Here is a 17,338-nt window from a genome sequence, read left to right on the forward strand (position 1 = left end):
AGATAACTCTGACAAGAATCAAAAGGTGACTCTTCAAGTAATACTCAAGACTTGGCAGATACTATAAATGATACATTAGACTGTGTGAGAATCTCTACTGGTCTGACCTCAACTGGTTCCAATTTTAAGGTTCTTCTGATAGTCTAATTCTTACCCTCTTTATATGATATAAAACTAAATTGGTCAATATACTAGGGCTGGAAGAACTGGAATTACGAATTCTAATGTCAATAACTATAAACACTTAAACTTAATCATCTAGCTTCATTTTTTTTTGCTCAGAAGGACTATCCCCAAATAGTCATACGATACCTCTATGTGAGGTTACACTACGGGATCCTTCTCACTAGACCTATTATTATAACCTACATTCTGATTTCAATAACTTATAACCCGTCGCTCTGATACCAACTGTGACATCCCACAGATCCGGGTCGTCACATTGGAGGGTAGAGCTCGTTTTAGGTTTCAATATATTTACTAAAATTTGATATTTGGCTCAGAAAATCATGACAAAATTTGATTATGATTCTTCCTATTTTTGAGATTTGAAAGAATCAAAGCCAGATTTTACCATGATTCAGTGAGTCAAATAACAAATTTTAGTAATCATATTGAAGCTCAAAATGAGATATACCATCATATGTTACCATTTTTCAATTTTAGGTAATTTAATTTTTGATTTTAACAAAATGATCAAATTAAATTAATTCATGACCAATTTGAGTCAAAATTTGAAAGAGTGACCTACTTGAGTTTTTTGGACGCAATCAGTCACCTACTTGATATTTGACTCCAAAATAACTATACATGATAATCCATTTTTAGTTGGATAAAAATCATTTTAACGGAGGAATTTGGTGATGATATAAGATTTAGGGAGTTGCTGTAATTAGTGGTGGTTAATGACGGCGTATGACGGAGTATGGTTTATGATTTAGGTTTTGGTTAAGATTGTACAGGGACTAAGATTTGCTCAAAAAATATAAGGAGTATTTGTTTTTACAAGGGTTGCGACTTATACCCCAAACAATGTGCCTACCTTACCTATTAATAGAGATCAAACTAGGCTAGGATAATTTTTATGCGATGTTAAGGATGGATGAACCCATGATGCGTTCAGTAAGGGCATCAGCCGACCTCAGATGAGGTTGGTTGTATTTTACTAGTCTTACTAATCAGGTGAACAAGGGCGAAATTAATATTTCCGTGTCGGGTGACAAATCTGGTAGACAATGCTCCTAGATGAAGTCGGGTGACTCTACTATTTAGACTAGGGCTGAGCAAAACCGAACCGAACCGAAACCGAAGAACCGAACCGAACCGTGAAAATTCGGTTCTAATTTTTTCAAAATTTCGGTCCTTTCGGTTTTTCGGTCCGGACCGAATTAAATTTCGGTTTGGTCCGGTCCATTTAAAAAAAATTCGGATCTGGACCGAATAAACCGAAATATTTATATTAATGCAAATTTATATATTTTTGTAAATTATATTAGACTTACAGACTACATCTCACGTAAACAAACCATACTTCTTCAGCCGCTTATCTCAAAGATTAAAATCCTAATCCCGGACTCGCAATCAAAGATTCATAACGCCTCAATCACAAGTAGAGATCGAGCCAGCCAAAGATTCTGTCACTAGCTAGGAGGTTGATACTCCAGTTCCAAGAATCCGTGCCAACAAGCAAGACCAGGTGTATTGGTAGGGAGATTAATCAATCTCCTCCCACCAGATGTGGAGCTTTTCACCTTTCAATGTAATTAAACACCAAATCTATTCGCTACCATCTGTTTGTCCAGAAATAATTATGTTTGCTACCATCTATCACAGACTTTAATGCATTTTTCATATTTTTGATAAAAATAATTCGGTTCTTAAAGAAAGAACCGAACCGAACCGAATTATTTCGGTTTGGTTCCGGTTCGGTCCATATACTAAGTTCGGTCCGGGAAAATTTATGAATTCGGTTTTCGTTTCTTTCGGTTCGGTCCGGTTCTGGACCGAACCGACCGAATGCCCGGCTCTAATTTAGACAATGCTTCATGACCTGAGCCAAATGACGCTCCTACACGACGTTAAGCGACACTACATTTTAGGCGACAACTAACTAACCTAGCAGAACGAGGTGGACATAGCATCGAACAATGCTAATCTTTTCACGTCGGGTGACACAATTGATATACTACATTCACTCAATTAGACATGGCGACGCTATATGTTATTGTATGATTTACAAATACGAAATACAAACTAATTAATTTTTTTAACACTTTTATTTTAACAGAATTATATAAATCTAAATAAATTTTAATACTTAATGTCTTCTTTTTTAAATGTGTTAAATAATATGCTTTCCAATTAAAATATTATTGATATATAATTTTAAATAATTAGTTTTTAATACTTACCGACCTATATAACTGTCAAAAACCCTCGTCTGCCGCTGCCGCCGTTGTGTGTTCCAGTTTATAGGGTTTCTCCCTCGCTCCACTCTAAACAAACACCAAAACTGTGTCTATCGCTTCAATCGAGAGAGAGAGATTCGAGAGAGATGGCGCAGTCACTCGAACTCCTTCTAATCCAATTCCTAATGCCTGATAACGACGCTCGTAGACAAGCTGAAGATCAAATTAAGCGTCTCTCCAAAGATCCACAGGTGGTTCCTGCTCTTGTTCATCATCTCCGCACTGCTAAGACTCCGAATGTTCGACAACTGTCCGCCGTGCTCCTCCGGAAGAAGATCACTGGTCACTGGGCTAAACTCACTCCGCAGCTCCGCCAGCTTGTCAAACAATCTCTCATTGATAGCATTACGCTCGAACACAGGTCAATTTACAGTTTTTCTTCGTTGCGGTTATTGTTTATCGGTTTTTGTTGCTCCTTATTGTTTGAACTAATTTTTCTTCATTGTGTATATTGATAATTATGGTTATCAGTTTTTAGTTCTTGGTGTTATTCGTGCTGGTTATAAAGTTAGGATTATGTTCAAACTAATTATCGGTTTTTAGGGACTCTGCAATACTTGAGCTAATTATAGAGTTAGGATCAGTTTTTAAGGACTCCATAGTATAGAGGTTTTTTGAAGCCAAATATTGTTTTTTAGACTCCGTGATTCCGAAGGTGTTTTTGGTTCCTAGTAAGTTGGTCAGGTCTTCGTGATTACTTGTAATTTCTGATCATTTCGTATGTTTTCTTTTAGTTGGTAATTGGGACTTTGTTTGATGATAAATGTTGTTTAAATTGATAGGTTGAGCTGATATGGGATTGTAGAGTTCTGTTTTTTTTTTCAGTGGTAGTGAATACTAGTGATTACTTTGGGCAAGAAGAAATTTCAAATTTCTGAACTCACACATTGAGGCGAGACTCGCCTATAGAGGAGTTAATTTTGAGTGAGGTTGCATGATGATTGCCAAGACCATCGATGATAATTATATGCCTTTACTCCTGTTTAGCAAAAGAAAAGAAAAATTAATGCAAATGTGATAGAGCTATAGAGTTAATTTGTTTGTTGTATTAGTGACATTGTTTGTTGGCTGTTTATATGACTCGGAATGTAAAGCACAAGTCTATATATGAATCTATTGTATTTTTTCTACATGTGATTGCTGGTAGATAGGATATGTCTAAATATGTTGTTTGAAGTAGGGAGGCTGCCACTCCATGGTCCAAATATATAACCATAAAGTATTAATCTAAACATCTTGGAAACGTTTCTTTTCAGACATGATCTTGTCAACTATAGTTGTCCAGCTTGTCCCATCTAACTCCATTAATTATTTCTTGATGTTTTAATATATGGAGGGTATTTTTCTCAGCATATCATGGTTTCTTTCAAGTGGAAACTATTGATGCAGTCCTGGCTTTGTATTATAGTTTTCTAGAGAATTGATTATGAATTTCTTTGATTTGTTTTTCAGTCCACCAGTGAGGCGAGCAAGTGCAAATGTAGTCAGTATAATTGCAAAGTATGCTGTACCAACTGGGGAGTGGCCTGATTTGCTGCCTTTCTTATTCCAATGCAGTCAAAGTGTGCAAGAAGATCACAGAGAAGTAAGTACTTACTTTTATAAGCTTGTGGTTATAATGGTAATACATATCATAACTAAGTATTGAGACTCACAATCAGATTCATGTACCATAAGAATTTGTTCAGTTGAACATGTTTTGGAGTTCTCCGGAGTTTATACAAAATATTTTATGCTCCTTTTATTGTTTGCAGTTCTTATCTAGGTCCATTTATAGAACATTATGTTGCAACATTGGTTCATTTCTGGAATTGATTGTCTTGTTAAAATCTTATGGATATTTTTAATCTATTAGATAAAGTTACATTGGACCTTTTCAAGTGATCACTCAGTATCATTACTTAACCGTTAATAACATGACAACTTTTGTTAAAACTGTCATAACTATAAACATTAGATTATATCTTCAAGGATTGTAATTCCAGCACAACTATCATCCATAGAGCATTTAAGATCTTATAATAATAGACAGTACCCCACGCTACCCTGTCTGGCATAAATTTAAAAAATAGTTTGTTAAGTGGCTATACGAGTTATAGGTGGGCGTAATATGTTTAATCATAGTATATATAATTTGTATGGATAGTTTAATTGATTATACATAACTTGTTGGATTTAAAAAAAGAAAAGTTACAAAAGAATAATGCAAGTTATATATGGCGTCGATAACAATTTTTTTGGTCGAGAGATCTCAAACTGGTTACGAGTCCAAAAGATAATTGCCTATCTCCTACTTTCCAATATATATAAACTAAAAACCGTAAATCAAGTCTTAAGTTTCTCTTACCCAAATGGATTAAATGAAGTTGACTCGAACTTACAACTTACGAGTTCATTCTCATCATGGTCATTAAAAGTTAAGCGTAAATGAATGACATGTATTAGGCTTTTCTTCTATGAAGCGTAGAGCAAATACAAAAGCCGCGCTTATGCGCGCTGAATGCACATCGAATCAGGGATGACAATTTCGGATAATGGGTCGGGTTGTCTTAATCGATCTAGTTTTTGGGTCTACCCGAACCCGAAACGGGTTGAAAATTTCAACCCGAACCTGACCTGTTCAGTACCCGATCAACCATAAAATGACCAGAATTGACCCGTAATTTAATTAAAATTAATTATTTTTATGATATAAAATTATATTTTTATTATAATATAATTAAAAAAATATAAATGATAATTTAATAAAATTTAAGTCGATTTATTTTTTTAAATAATATATAAATACATGACATATTTATGTAATTTTATAATATAAATTTATATATTATACATAATATATCATATGTAAAAATATTCTGGGTAGTGTCAAACTCAATTCCATTATTGTATTCTAGTTTGAACTAGGCATTAATGCGAGCCACCAATCATACCCGAGGTCTGTTTTCTTTAGGAACTTTAATTGTGGTAAAAAATCTTAAGTGGACTTTTGCTTCTCTTCACCTCTTTGTGTAAAGAAGCATGATCACTTTTAAGAAGCTCTGAAGAGAGAATTAGGAAGTTAAAAAACCTAGCTTTTTTTTACGACTTATATTTCTTTTTTATCTTCTTTTCTAGTAACACTATACTTTTTTAAATTACCAACCAACCATTAAAAAAACTTATAAATTATATTATCCAAATATATAAATCAAAACTTATATTACTTATAAACAACTTCTTTATTTTAAATAATAAGTAATTTTTTTAAGCTCAACTAAGTGATCTATTTTATTCTCTTTTACTTTTTCTTCTATGTTTATTTTTTAGTGGAGTAGAATATAACATCAAAGTAGGGTCACAAAAAAAAAATCTAGCAATCTTCCATGTCAGTAAGATAGATACAACTCAAAAATAAGTTCGTAAGATAGATACAACTTAAAAGTAAGTTCTGACAGTGGTGTTAACATAAATATCTGAACTAACACACAACAATTGTATACAAAACACAAGATATATACATACATATAGTCATATATACACACAATACAAACCCTATAAATTCAGAATCGAAGAAATTACCACCTGATATACAACTTGCATAAACACAAAATCTAAGATATTACACAAATATAGAGGGCCCGTTGACAACCTTATTTTTTGGACCGGTTTTCGGACCTAGGCTTGTTGTGCATCTTCGCGTGTCCCCGTGTTTGTGTCCCATGCTTCCGAGGGATTATTAGATTCGGATATAATTTTATAATGTGGGTCAATATTTTATTCTATTGGGCTTGTTCTAAAATCCAGTACAATAATTCAAGATTTTAGTCATACATACACTTATTGCCTAAGTTACCCGGACTCGGGTATGGCTGTCCGACACGGTTGTTGATCCAAGTGTTGGATCCTTGGTTTTTTGAAAATTAGGATTCTTGGATGCGAGTCCGAAATCAGACATGGGTGCGTGGACTTGGCATACAAGCTTGAATATTTTTTTTGTTCTTAATCCATTTTATATCTGAAAAAGTATATAACTAGTGTCTTCTACTAATTAAGCTTATACACATGACTATTTGTGTCATATCGGTGTAATGAAGTCAAAAGATAACATAGAAAGGTCATAATTGGACCTTACTCTTGACGAGCAAGTTGTTGCAAGGCCTTTTGTGTCATTCTGATCTTAAGTTGTTAAAAGATGAAGTGTCCGGTTCAATACAAAGGATCCGACTCAGTACCCACACCCATGTCATGTCCGGTCGACACGGGTATAAGGCCAAAATCGAAGAGTCCGGGTAACAGAGCTTATTGCTTCAATCATTCTTCACAAATCCTCGACAAAACGCTAACAAGAGACTTCTCAGTGGCTACAAGTCGTCAATACACACAATCAAGGGTGGCTAATGCACACAAAAGTGGATCATTTAAAGGTAGCTAATTCATCGACACTGAGGATGAGGATGTTTAGTATAAGAATTCTGAGGAGTTTAAATTCCACAGAATAAGCATTTTAGTGGTTTTGATTATATAAAAGCGAAAAAGATGTTGATGCACAACTATAAATCTTATCCAATTAATATGTTTTAGACTTTTAGTACTATGAAACATGGGCCTAGTTTTTTCTTTTGAGTTTATAGATAGTAATTAACAAGTCCACATATATATGTGTGTGTGTGTGTGTGGTGTGCTTCCTATACAAAAGCCAACACTTCACTTTGCGCTTCATGCTTAAGCTACAAGAGGCTTTGCTGAGCTTTTTCCCTGTAATAGCACTGATTTTGACGATGCAATCTAACCAAACAGGCATAAGTTTATATCTCACTTTAAACTCTTATCACAGTTCTCCTAAGCCCTTGGATTTCTCTTAAACTCTTAGCTGTCCAGCTTACTTTATTTTTGCATATTTTAGATTTTGAAAGAAAAAAATTTAAAGGGCGGAGGGGTTACACTTACAATAATCATATAAATGTTTGATGGTCTGTGTCTCGAAAAATTACATCCATCTGAAGGAATTGTACTTTTCGAGTAATAAACTTTAGATGTTATTGATCACTGACTAGGCAACCAGATTCATAATCTCAGTGGCCTTAAGTTTTGTTCAGTTGAACATGTTTAGCAGGTCTACATATGGTCATGCTCCTTTTCTTGTGTGCAGTTCTTATCTTGGTCCATTTATTAGAAGATTATATTGGAATTTATGTTTAATTCGGGATTTGACAATGTTGTAGTAATCGTTCTTGTCTGTAAGATGAACCTACCGGGGACCTTTTTAAGTTATCACTCAGCATCATAACTCAAACATTAATCTAATAGTGATGGCTACTCCCGTTACAACCCACATGATTAATACCATCTGATTATATTTTTTCACGTCACCCAGCTCGGCTTAATTTAAAAAAATTTGTTGGCTGTATGAAGTAGCTTAATTTGTTTAAGTTAATATATTTATCTGTATGGATATTTAATTGATAATGTATAATTAGCAAGTTGTATAAAATAATAAAAAACGCTGACAAAGGAATAATATATGTTATATATGGTGATGACATTATTTTTTTCGTGAAGATAAATTATAAACTGATCAGGAGTCAAAAACAAAAGCGCCTATTTGCTACTTCTCAAAATAAATAGAAGTCCATATCAAATCTATAAATTCTTTTTGCACAAATAGATCAACTAAAGTTGATTTGGGCTTGCAAGTAGATTTTGATGCAGATGCAATGTAGCCAGAGAGGTCTAGATTTCCACTTGCTTTTAACCCTAGCACAAGTTTCATAAACCCTTGCCTTCCTCTTAAACCCTTAGCAGTCCATTTGTTGACTTGATTTTGCATATTTTATATTCATTGATTTTCGAAGGAAAAGATTTAAATGGGGGGTGGGGTTACAATAACCATTTAAATGTCTGTGATGGTTTGTGTTCTAAATAATTTTATCCGAACTGAAGGACTTATAAAGTTTGAGGGGAGGGGTCTATTAAATATTAATTTCGCATTTATGGTAATTAGGAATCTCTGTTAGAACTTCGGTTATAAACATTAAGTATTAAAATTTGATTCATCATGGACTCTGGAAACTACCAGTCACTCTCTTTCGTATTGAATGATTCTCTAAGCTATTAGCTAATGTTTAAGTATATTTTGTGGGTTTTATGCCTTCCTCTGTACATAAACGTACAGGTATAGTGTTTTTTGATCTGCACATGAATGTATTGGTCCTATGGTGTAGGTCGCTTTGATACTTTTCAGCTCCTTGACTGAAACAATCGGTAATTCATTTCGGCCACATTTTGCGGATCTGCAATCCCTGCTGCTCAAGAGCTTACAGGATGAGACTAGTACCCGTGTCAGAGTTGCTGCGCTCAAGTAGTTCATCTGTAACCCTTTAACTTCTTATTGTATTAGTTTGGTACGATAATGTTGTAGTGTACTTAATTTTTTTTTTTTATTGTGCTGCAACTTTATACTTGATGCAGGGCAGTTGGGTCTTTTCTTGAGTTCACTCATGATGAAGCCGAAGTGGTAAGTAATATTGCGCTATTCTGCTTGTAATTGGTTATCTGAATAGATTAAGTTTGTTATTGGGATACTGCAATGTTCTTACATGTATGTGCTTAAATTTCAGATTAGGTAATTTTTTGGCAATAAGACCGAAAGAAACTTCTCTGTACCTGATTTTTGTAATCTTTGAAACCTTTAAGAAGCTTATTTCTTATTAGGTGTTGTACCTATGACCTATGTATATAAGTGTGTCTGAACGTGCACGTAAAGCTTGTTCCATGCTGGCTGCTGTAAGCTATAGCTGTGTGCTCCCATCAATTATAGGAAGTAGAATACTAAAAGTTCATCACTCTACACTTGCAGATTAAGTTTCGAGAGTTCATACCCAGTATATTGAATGTGTCAAGACAATGCCTGGCCTCTGGTGATGAGGATGTTGCTGTAATTGCTTTTGAAATATTTGATGAGCTGATCGAATCTCCCGCGCCTCTTCTTGGTGAATCAGTTAGATCCATTGTGCAATTCTCGCTTGAAGTTTGCTCCAGTGCAAATCTAGAATCAAGCACGCGCCATCAGGTGCAGAAATCATGTTGTGTTAATTTTCTCTTTACCTTATACTAGTTAGATAACCATACTTGACATTCTAAAAGAATTCCAATGTCCTTTTTTCTTTCATGCCAGGCTGTTCAAATTATTTCCTGGCTTGCAAAGTACAAATTCAATTCTCTAAAAAAGCACAAACTGATCATTCCTATCCTCCAAGTTATGTGCCCGTTGCTTGCAGAATCAACAAATAGAGATGAAGATGATGATCTAGCACCTGATCGAGCTGCCGCAGAGGTTATCGATACCATGGCTTTAAACTTGCCGAAGCATGTATTTCCTCCTGTTTTTGAATTTGCTTCTTTAAGTAGTAAGAATGTAAATCCAAAATTTCGCGAGGCATCAGTTACATCATTGGGAATTATTTCAGAGGGTTGTTCAGACTTGATGAAAAGTAAGTTGGAACCAGTTCTCCTTATTGTCTTGGGAGCTCTGGGAGATCCTGAACAAATGGTAAGGGGGGCTGCATCTTTTGCTATGGGTCAATTTGCTGAATATCTGCAACCTGAGATCTGTGATCATTATGAGAATGTTATTCCTTGCCTTTTAAGTGCTTTGGAGGATACATCGGATGAAGTTAAGGTACATACACATTGTGAAACATATAAGAGATAAGGTCTGACTTACTCTTAATTCCTTGTTTAATATGAGTTATGTGGATATCTTTCAGGAGAAGTCATATTATGCATTAGCGGCATTTTGTGAGAACATGGGGGAAGAAATTCTTCCTTTCCTTGAACCATTGATGGGAAAACTACTCGCTGCCCTCCAAAGCAGTCCTCGAAATTTGCAGGAAACCTGCATGGTACAAGTTTTACATGCTCCCAGAAGTTGTTATATTACACGCAATGTGTTTTATTTGTATATCCTTTTTAACTAATCTTCTTTGCTGTTATTTCAGTCAGCAATTGGTTCTGTCGCATCTGCTGCAGAGAAAGCATTTATTCCATACGCTGAAAAGGTTTTAGAGTTAATGAAACACTTTATGGTACTCAGTAATGATGAAGACCTGCGTTCACGAGCAAGGGCTACTGAATTGGTCGGAATTGTTGCCATGTCTGTTGGGAGGACGGGAATGGAGCCAATCCTACCACCTTTCATTGAAGCTGCAATCAATGTATTAATTTCATCTATATTGCTCTAAATTTGTATAGGCAGTCTATGAAAATTTGATTTAAGATAATTATTTTAATTAGGGATATGGATTGGAGTTCAGTGAGCTTCGAGAATATACTCATGGATTTTTAAGCAATGTTGCAGAAATTCTGGATGATGGGTTTACTCAGGTACGTTTGTCATTTGTGCTGATCAGTTTGCAAGCAACTTATATAGTTTAGTTTAATTGTATGCTGTGCACCATGAATTAATGAACAGTACCTCCCACACGTTGTACCTCTGGCTTTTTCCTCCTGCAATCTTGATGACGGTTCTGCCGTGGATGTTGACGATTCTGATGAGGATGACAATATTCATGGATTTGGTGGAGTGTCTTCTGATGATGAAGCTCACGATGAGCCTAGGGTTCGTAATATTAGTATAAGAACCGGAGTATTGGACGAGAAGGCAGCTGCAACGCAAGCCCTGGGATTGTTTGCTTTGCATACAAAGAGTGCTTATGCGCCGTATCCTTATTAAACTTTTGCTGTCAAGTAGATAATTTTTTTTAATGATTGAAGTCTTTGACAATTTAAAGATATTTGGAGGAGTCACTGAAAATACTGATTAGACACTCTACTTATTTCCACGAGGATGTTCGTCTTCAGGCCATCACATCATTGAAACGTGAGTAGCCATAACATTTAATTGCTTACGTAATTGACTTGTTCATCAAACTCATGAAGCATTAGTTCAGTTGTCTCATGCAAGTATGCATAACTCAGATGTGCAGCACATTAGTTCCCCATTTTCTGGTCCGTGTCTATATTATAAAAATATAAATTGTGCCATTTATTCTGATAATTCTAAGTGGCCTGGTTTTCTTAAAAAAATGTTTTTCCGGTGTCCTTGTGCATAATAGTTGTTTATATGTGAGTTGTCTATATTTGCAATAATTAAAAATGAGTAGGCTAGACAATGTATTGGCAGTTAGGCTCGTTTAGGTGCCCACATGTTGAGGGACAACTGTAGAAGTAATAAGCACTTCCACATTCAGGACGTTCCATGTAACTTAGCAAGTTCTGCCTAATTACCAGCCCTTTGCTCGCCAATCGATCTTCCTTGTATTCTCAGTTTCTCACAAACACTAATTAAGGAAATTTTGAATTTAAGCTTTGTCTGATAGTTGCCAATCGATAGAACTTACTTCTCTTAGAAAGGAAGACTTATCAGTATATTATTTGTTTTTACTGTGTTCCTTTTATGTTTTCAAATTTTAGCTATAATATGTTTCATTCATACTTTTTAAACTCATACTGAACTTTTATATGGTGGCAGATATTCTGACAGCTGCACAAGAAGTCTATCAAGTGAATTATGTGAGTTTGCATCAACCCTTGTGTCTCTGCTACCTTTCAAATAAATTGGTGGCAGTATGAAATATGCATTTTCCTTGTATTTGAAAACGTATTAAGGGAATGATATATACTGAGTGGTAATATCTTCATATCTAACAGTGTTTAAAATTAAGGTACAGAGAACATAGTGCTGCATACTGTTTCATGTTTTGGTACTTCTGTACGCAAGACATGTCATGATTGTACCTCTGATTAATATGTTGCCCAAGGTTACGCAGTTAATAGTTCCACTCCAACTTTTTTACTCTGTATAGTGGGGTTGTTCAGTGTTTGTTTTTAGAAATAAGAAAAATTGATATCGTGTTGGCTGTGTGAATTTCTTCGGTGCAAGGGACAGCCTGATTCGATATTGTCATGTAGTGCAGTAAACATACTTGCCTATGCAGTATACTGTTTCGTTCTATGAGGACACAGTTTTTACTTGGCTTCTGTATTGCCGCAAGTACCACAGAATGTTCTGCAAAGGACCATACATGATTGTGTTGCAGAATAACATTCACATTCATGTTGACGGGCCATTACACCCTTTATAGCTATTCTTGACATAATTAGTTTCCACATGTACCTGAAACATGTTGCCAGTACTTGAAAACTTTACGAAATGTCTAATGAACTGTAATGTTGATTTGAGAAATTTTGCTTCCTTGATACAATGAATATAGCACATCCTCTTGAAGGATGATCACATAATGTTTCCAAATAATCATTGGAATGATATGGTTCTTTAGTGAAATTAAGCCTAAATGTTTTGTTGACAATATGATCACAGTGCTTTATGAGGACCTTAACTTTAAAGCTCCCTGTATGTATGCATATTATAGTTTAAGTGCTTAATGCTTGTAGCTCTGCCAACTAGATACGCTACTAATTATATCAATTCAAACTTTTTCTCATTCTTAGCTGGAAGGAGCTGCAAAGGCGAAAGAAGTTTTGGGTAAGATCATGACCCTGTAGTATTTTTATATCATATGGCTTTAAGAAGTTGGAGGAATCAGTAACATTTGCTGTTATCCTTAATTATTCCTTAGACTCGGTCATGAACATTTATATCAAGACAATGACTGAAGATGATGATAAGGAGGTTGTTGCTCAAGCTTGTATGAGCGTAGCTGACATTATGAAAGAACTCCCATACATTACAGTTGAACCTTGTAAGTATAATTTAAAGGCCTTATTATATTTTCAAATTAATACTAATATTGTTTTTTTTAGTATATGATGCTGTTGCTTTTTAAAGATGCCAATGTTCAATAAAGTTAGTACCTCCCCCTAATCCTCTTTTTTTTTTTTTTTTTTTTTTTTTTTTTTTTTAATTATAGACATGCCTAGGATTGTTGATGCTACTCTGCTCTTGCTTCGAGAGGATGCAGTTTGTCAACAAGTAGAATCTGATAGTGAAATTGATGACGATGACACTGCGCATGATGAAGTCCTTATGGATGCAGTTTCTGATCTCCTTCCTGCATTTGCAAAGGCGATGGGTTCTAATTTTGCACCTATATTCTCAACTTTGTTTGATCCTTTAATGAGATTCGCGGTGGGTGGCACCTTGGCCTTCTGTCATCAGATCATACTCAGTTTTTATGCAAGTTAATTTTTAGCTTTAAGATCTCACTTGTTTCATGTTTCAAACTACAGAAAGCTTCACGCCCATCACAAGATCGAACGATGGTGGTTGCATGTCTTGCAGAAGTTGCTCAGGATATGGGTGCTCCAATCAGTGGCTATGTTGATGTAATAACATGAAAATGTGGAACTTTATTTAATGACAAGTCAAATAAATTCTGGCTTTTGTAGTATGTACTGTATGCATCTATAAATGACTCAGATATTGCATCATATTTCAGGCTCTAATGCCCTTGGTACTAAAAGAATTAGCCTCATCAGAAGCGACTAATAGGCGGAATGCTGCATTTTGTGCTGGAGAATTGTGCAAAAATGGCGGGGATTCAGCTTTGAAGTATATCTCAAATTGGATAAACTTTTGTTTTTTGTTTTTCTTCATTTTTTCTTATTTCTTAGTTTCTTGCTCAATCTTTCTTTTAAAAAAAGTCGCAGTCTTCTTTATTGACTTGTGGAGCTTTCTTTTATTAGTCGTATATTTTCTTTGTAAATGGCATAGTTCTTTTTCTTTTTTGCTCATACTGCTTCATTCACCCCAACTTGTCAGATACTATGCCGATGTATTACGTTGCCTTTACCCATTGTTTGGGGAATCTGAGCCGGATGATGCAGTAAGGGACAATGCTGCTGGAGCAGTGGCAAGAATGATTATGGTTCGCCCGGATGTTGTCCCTCTGAATCAGGTTCACATGCTACCAGTTATAATTTGATCAAGTGTAGGATCAACTTTATTAATTCTCCTGTCCTTTCTGTAGGTCCTTCCTGTCTTCTTAAAAGTTCTTCCTCTTAAAGAGGATCATGAAGAATCGATGGTTGTATACAGCTGTGTCTGTAATCTTGTCTTGACATCTAATTCTCAGGTTTGAATTATTTGCCTTTTAATCTCTCTGCATCTTTTTCCCCTTTTGGGTTAGTAACTGCAACTCTTCTGTTGTTTTTGGTACTTATTCGTTGGAAATGCAATTCAGATGCTGTCTCTAGTTCCAGAATTAGTTAATCTCTTTGCTCAAGTTGCTGTCTCACCTATTGAAACTCCGGAAGTCAAAGCTCAAATTGGCAGGGGTTTCTCACATCTGCTATCCCTATATGGTAACCAGATGCAAGCTCTTTTGGAAAATCTATCACCAACACATGCTAACGCCCTTGCTGCAATTGTGCCGAAGAGTTGACACCTAATTAAGTCCAGCAGCTTGACCAAGTCATTGCCATTGTGCATGATTTCTTTCGCTAGGAGCTCTCCTTTTTTCTCTATAAAAATTGAGTTTGTTATCAAGTATTTCTGTTGGTATGCAAGGTGGGAGTGGTTTCCGGAATGAAGATTATTCTCACCCAGGTAGGTGTGTACAGATTAATTGGCACCTAATTATTCATGTAAACAAAATGCCTACATATAACACAACTTAGGGTTCTTAATGTTACCTGTTGACTGTGCGCCTCATTTGCCTCGTGGGTATTGGGCTGCGGAAGTTTCCATCTTAATCTAAATGAGCAGCGCTGTGATCTAGTTCAATTCTGTTAAAGCTAACTAGGTCATGTTAATCATATTGTAGTTCTGCACCAAATATGATGAAAATCTAACCTTAAGAATGAAGTATATAGTATATTTCAGACATTTTCTCTGATAGTCCGTCTTCACTTGCTTTTCCTTGTATAATTACTAATTACCTTATCCCATGCTTATATTTTTTATATATCATATTTCTTATAGCTTGAATTTGGTTTCTAATATTTATCATCTACTTTTGTGCAGGTTTTGGTCTGCGTATTGCAGCTTGTCATTTTTATATACCCCAAATGTGGAATTCCATTTTTTAATTCTAATTTTTATTTATTTTTATAATTTTGATTTTACATGAGTACCTTTGGTACTGCTCATTTGATAGAGTTGTGCAGGCAGTCTGTATATTTTATTACACAATATATACACTAAGGCGTGGGATATTATGTAATTTTCGGATATGGTGGTGTTTTCTGCAAGATATTTGAATAGATATGGTGGAAGTGGTATTGTTTTAGTTTTTAATAGATTGGACTATTTCTCTGATTGTTGCTGTGATGAGTTTGCCTTATTATAGATATAAATATTCTGTAAAAGCCTTTATTTTGCAAATTGCATAATACTCCCACAAATTAGGATGTGCATAGTTGTATCTTCACCACCAGTTTCCAAATTGCATTGTTGTAAATGCAATACAGGAACTTCCCTGTGAAAAGAAAAAGTATGACAAGTACTGAAACATGTGTAAATTCTGAAAATCCTTGAACTCGCCATGGATCGATAATAATGTCTATCTACTTCACAGTTCACAGGGAATGATATTTAGTATCCGAACCCTTTTCCTACAAGCCCATAAATTTTTCTGTGATTTTAAATAAAGGCTTGCAAACGAATGAATATTGTTGGAACAAGAAACAAGGCGATTATAATTAAAACAAGAAGTTTACACGTTTCTACTTAGTTTTAATACATTGATATATCGTATGTATTATTTGAGGAATATGTTGCGGTAGTTATCTAAAGCGAGTACGAGATAGTATATATTTTGTCAACTCCATTATTTTGTCACTGTTTCCGTTTTGTTTTTGTGATGTATGAATCATGGGAGGATGATGATTGTTGATTCGTTTCCAGAAGCATACAGAAGGAGTCGTGTAGTATAAAAACTTTCCTCGTTAAGTCGTCATGTTTCAACTTTCGACGTGACAAAGAAGTGGGCAGAATATAAAAATATTAGGGGGTGTTTTCAGTTTCGTTTGGATTGTCAAGTTGTGTATCCTAAGGGGTCCGGACTCTGGACCACAAGTCCACAAGTATCAAAATCAGCATTTCTCTTTCTTTTCCACCAATCAAAATATTTTACTTTTTGCATCTTCAGCTTTGCGCTCGACTGCCTCGCGTGAGATATCGTGTGTCTGAGATACTCTCCCTGTCTTATAATACATGTCCACTTTATTAAAAAAAAAATTATTGTATATATTTATCTATTTCTAATTTATATTTTCTAGATGAACCATATATCATTGAGGGAGTATTATATTTAATTGACTATATATTTTAAAATGATAACTTATGACTCAATAGTTTGGAGTTTATTTGGCTGAGTTTATAAGATTTTATGATTTAACCTGACTGATGTGATAAGCTGGAAGTTTAATATATCTTTTTGAATAATTTTAATTTATATTTTATTAGTATTCTTTATCAAAAAATAATCTTAAATATTAATTCACAAAAAAAAATTCATCAAACTAATTCTTCGCTTCGAGTCTCACTTAACTTTAAATTCGACTTCTCACTTATTATAACAGAGTTATTACAGTTTTAAGTTCCGAACAAAAGGGTCTTGGTAATTTACAACCGTACAGTATCTCTCAATATAATTTCATGGTCCACCTGTATGCTATAGTGGTTTCCCAGTTGGGTAATTCACATCTCAGAGTCAAACAACCATTCATCAACAGCCGACAAATTTAGCAGAATTTCTCATTCTTTTATACTATTACTACTTCGTGTCCCATACCATATACAATGAATTTAGGGGTCAGCTAGATTTTTGTTTGGATAAGAGGAAATAATGATGAAATATATTTTTAGAATAAGTATATGTATGGGATAAGTTCTATGGAGACCATGTTTTTATCGGAGACTTGGAGAC

General features: G+C 34.9%; 1 protein-coding gene across 2 annotated transcripts; it reads left to right on the plus strand.

Moving 5' to 3' along the window:
• Positions 1-2,434: 2,434 nt before the first annotated feature.
• Positions 2,435-15,726, plus strand: LOC108204446 (uncharacterized). Of its 2 annotated transcripts, none has more exons than XM_064094498.1 (21): positions 2,435-2,829; positions 3,921-4,053; positions 8,672-8,808; positions 8,919-8,964; positions 9,307-9,519; positions 9,625-10,128; positions 10,217-10,351; positions 10,448-10,663; positions 10,743-10,832; positions 10,921-11,168; positions 11,240-11,328; positions 11,980-12,020; positions 12,960-12,993; positions 13,088-13,210; positions 13,379-13,596; positions 13,698-13,793; positions 13,907-14,019; positions 14,230-14,365; positions 14,438-14,542; positions 14,651-15,019; positions 15,433-15,726. In XM_064094498.1, exons 1-20 carry the CDS (start codon positions 2,555-2,557, stop codon positions 14,849-14,851), a joined length of 3,153 nt encoding a protein of 1,050 aa, XP_063950568.1. In that variant the 5' UTR covers positions 2,435-2,554; the 3' UTR covers positions 14,852-15,019; positions 15,433-15,726. The 2 variants fall into 2 exon arrangements, with proteins under 2 accessions (XP_063950568.1, XP_017229371.1); XM_017373882.2 differs by having other exon boundaries at positions 14,651-15,015.
• Positions 15,727-17,338: the final 1,612 nt, after the last annotated feature.

This window comes from Daucus carota, chromosome 1, assembly GCF_001625215.2.
Source record: "Daucus carota subsp. sativus chromosome 1, DH1 v3.0, whole genome shotgun sequence".
Classification (NCBI taxonomy): Eukaryota; Viridiplantae; Streptophyta; class Magnoliopsida; order Apiales; family Apiaceae; genus Daucus; species Daucus carota.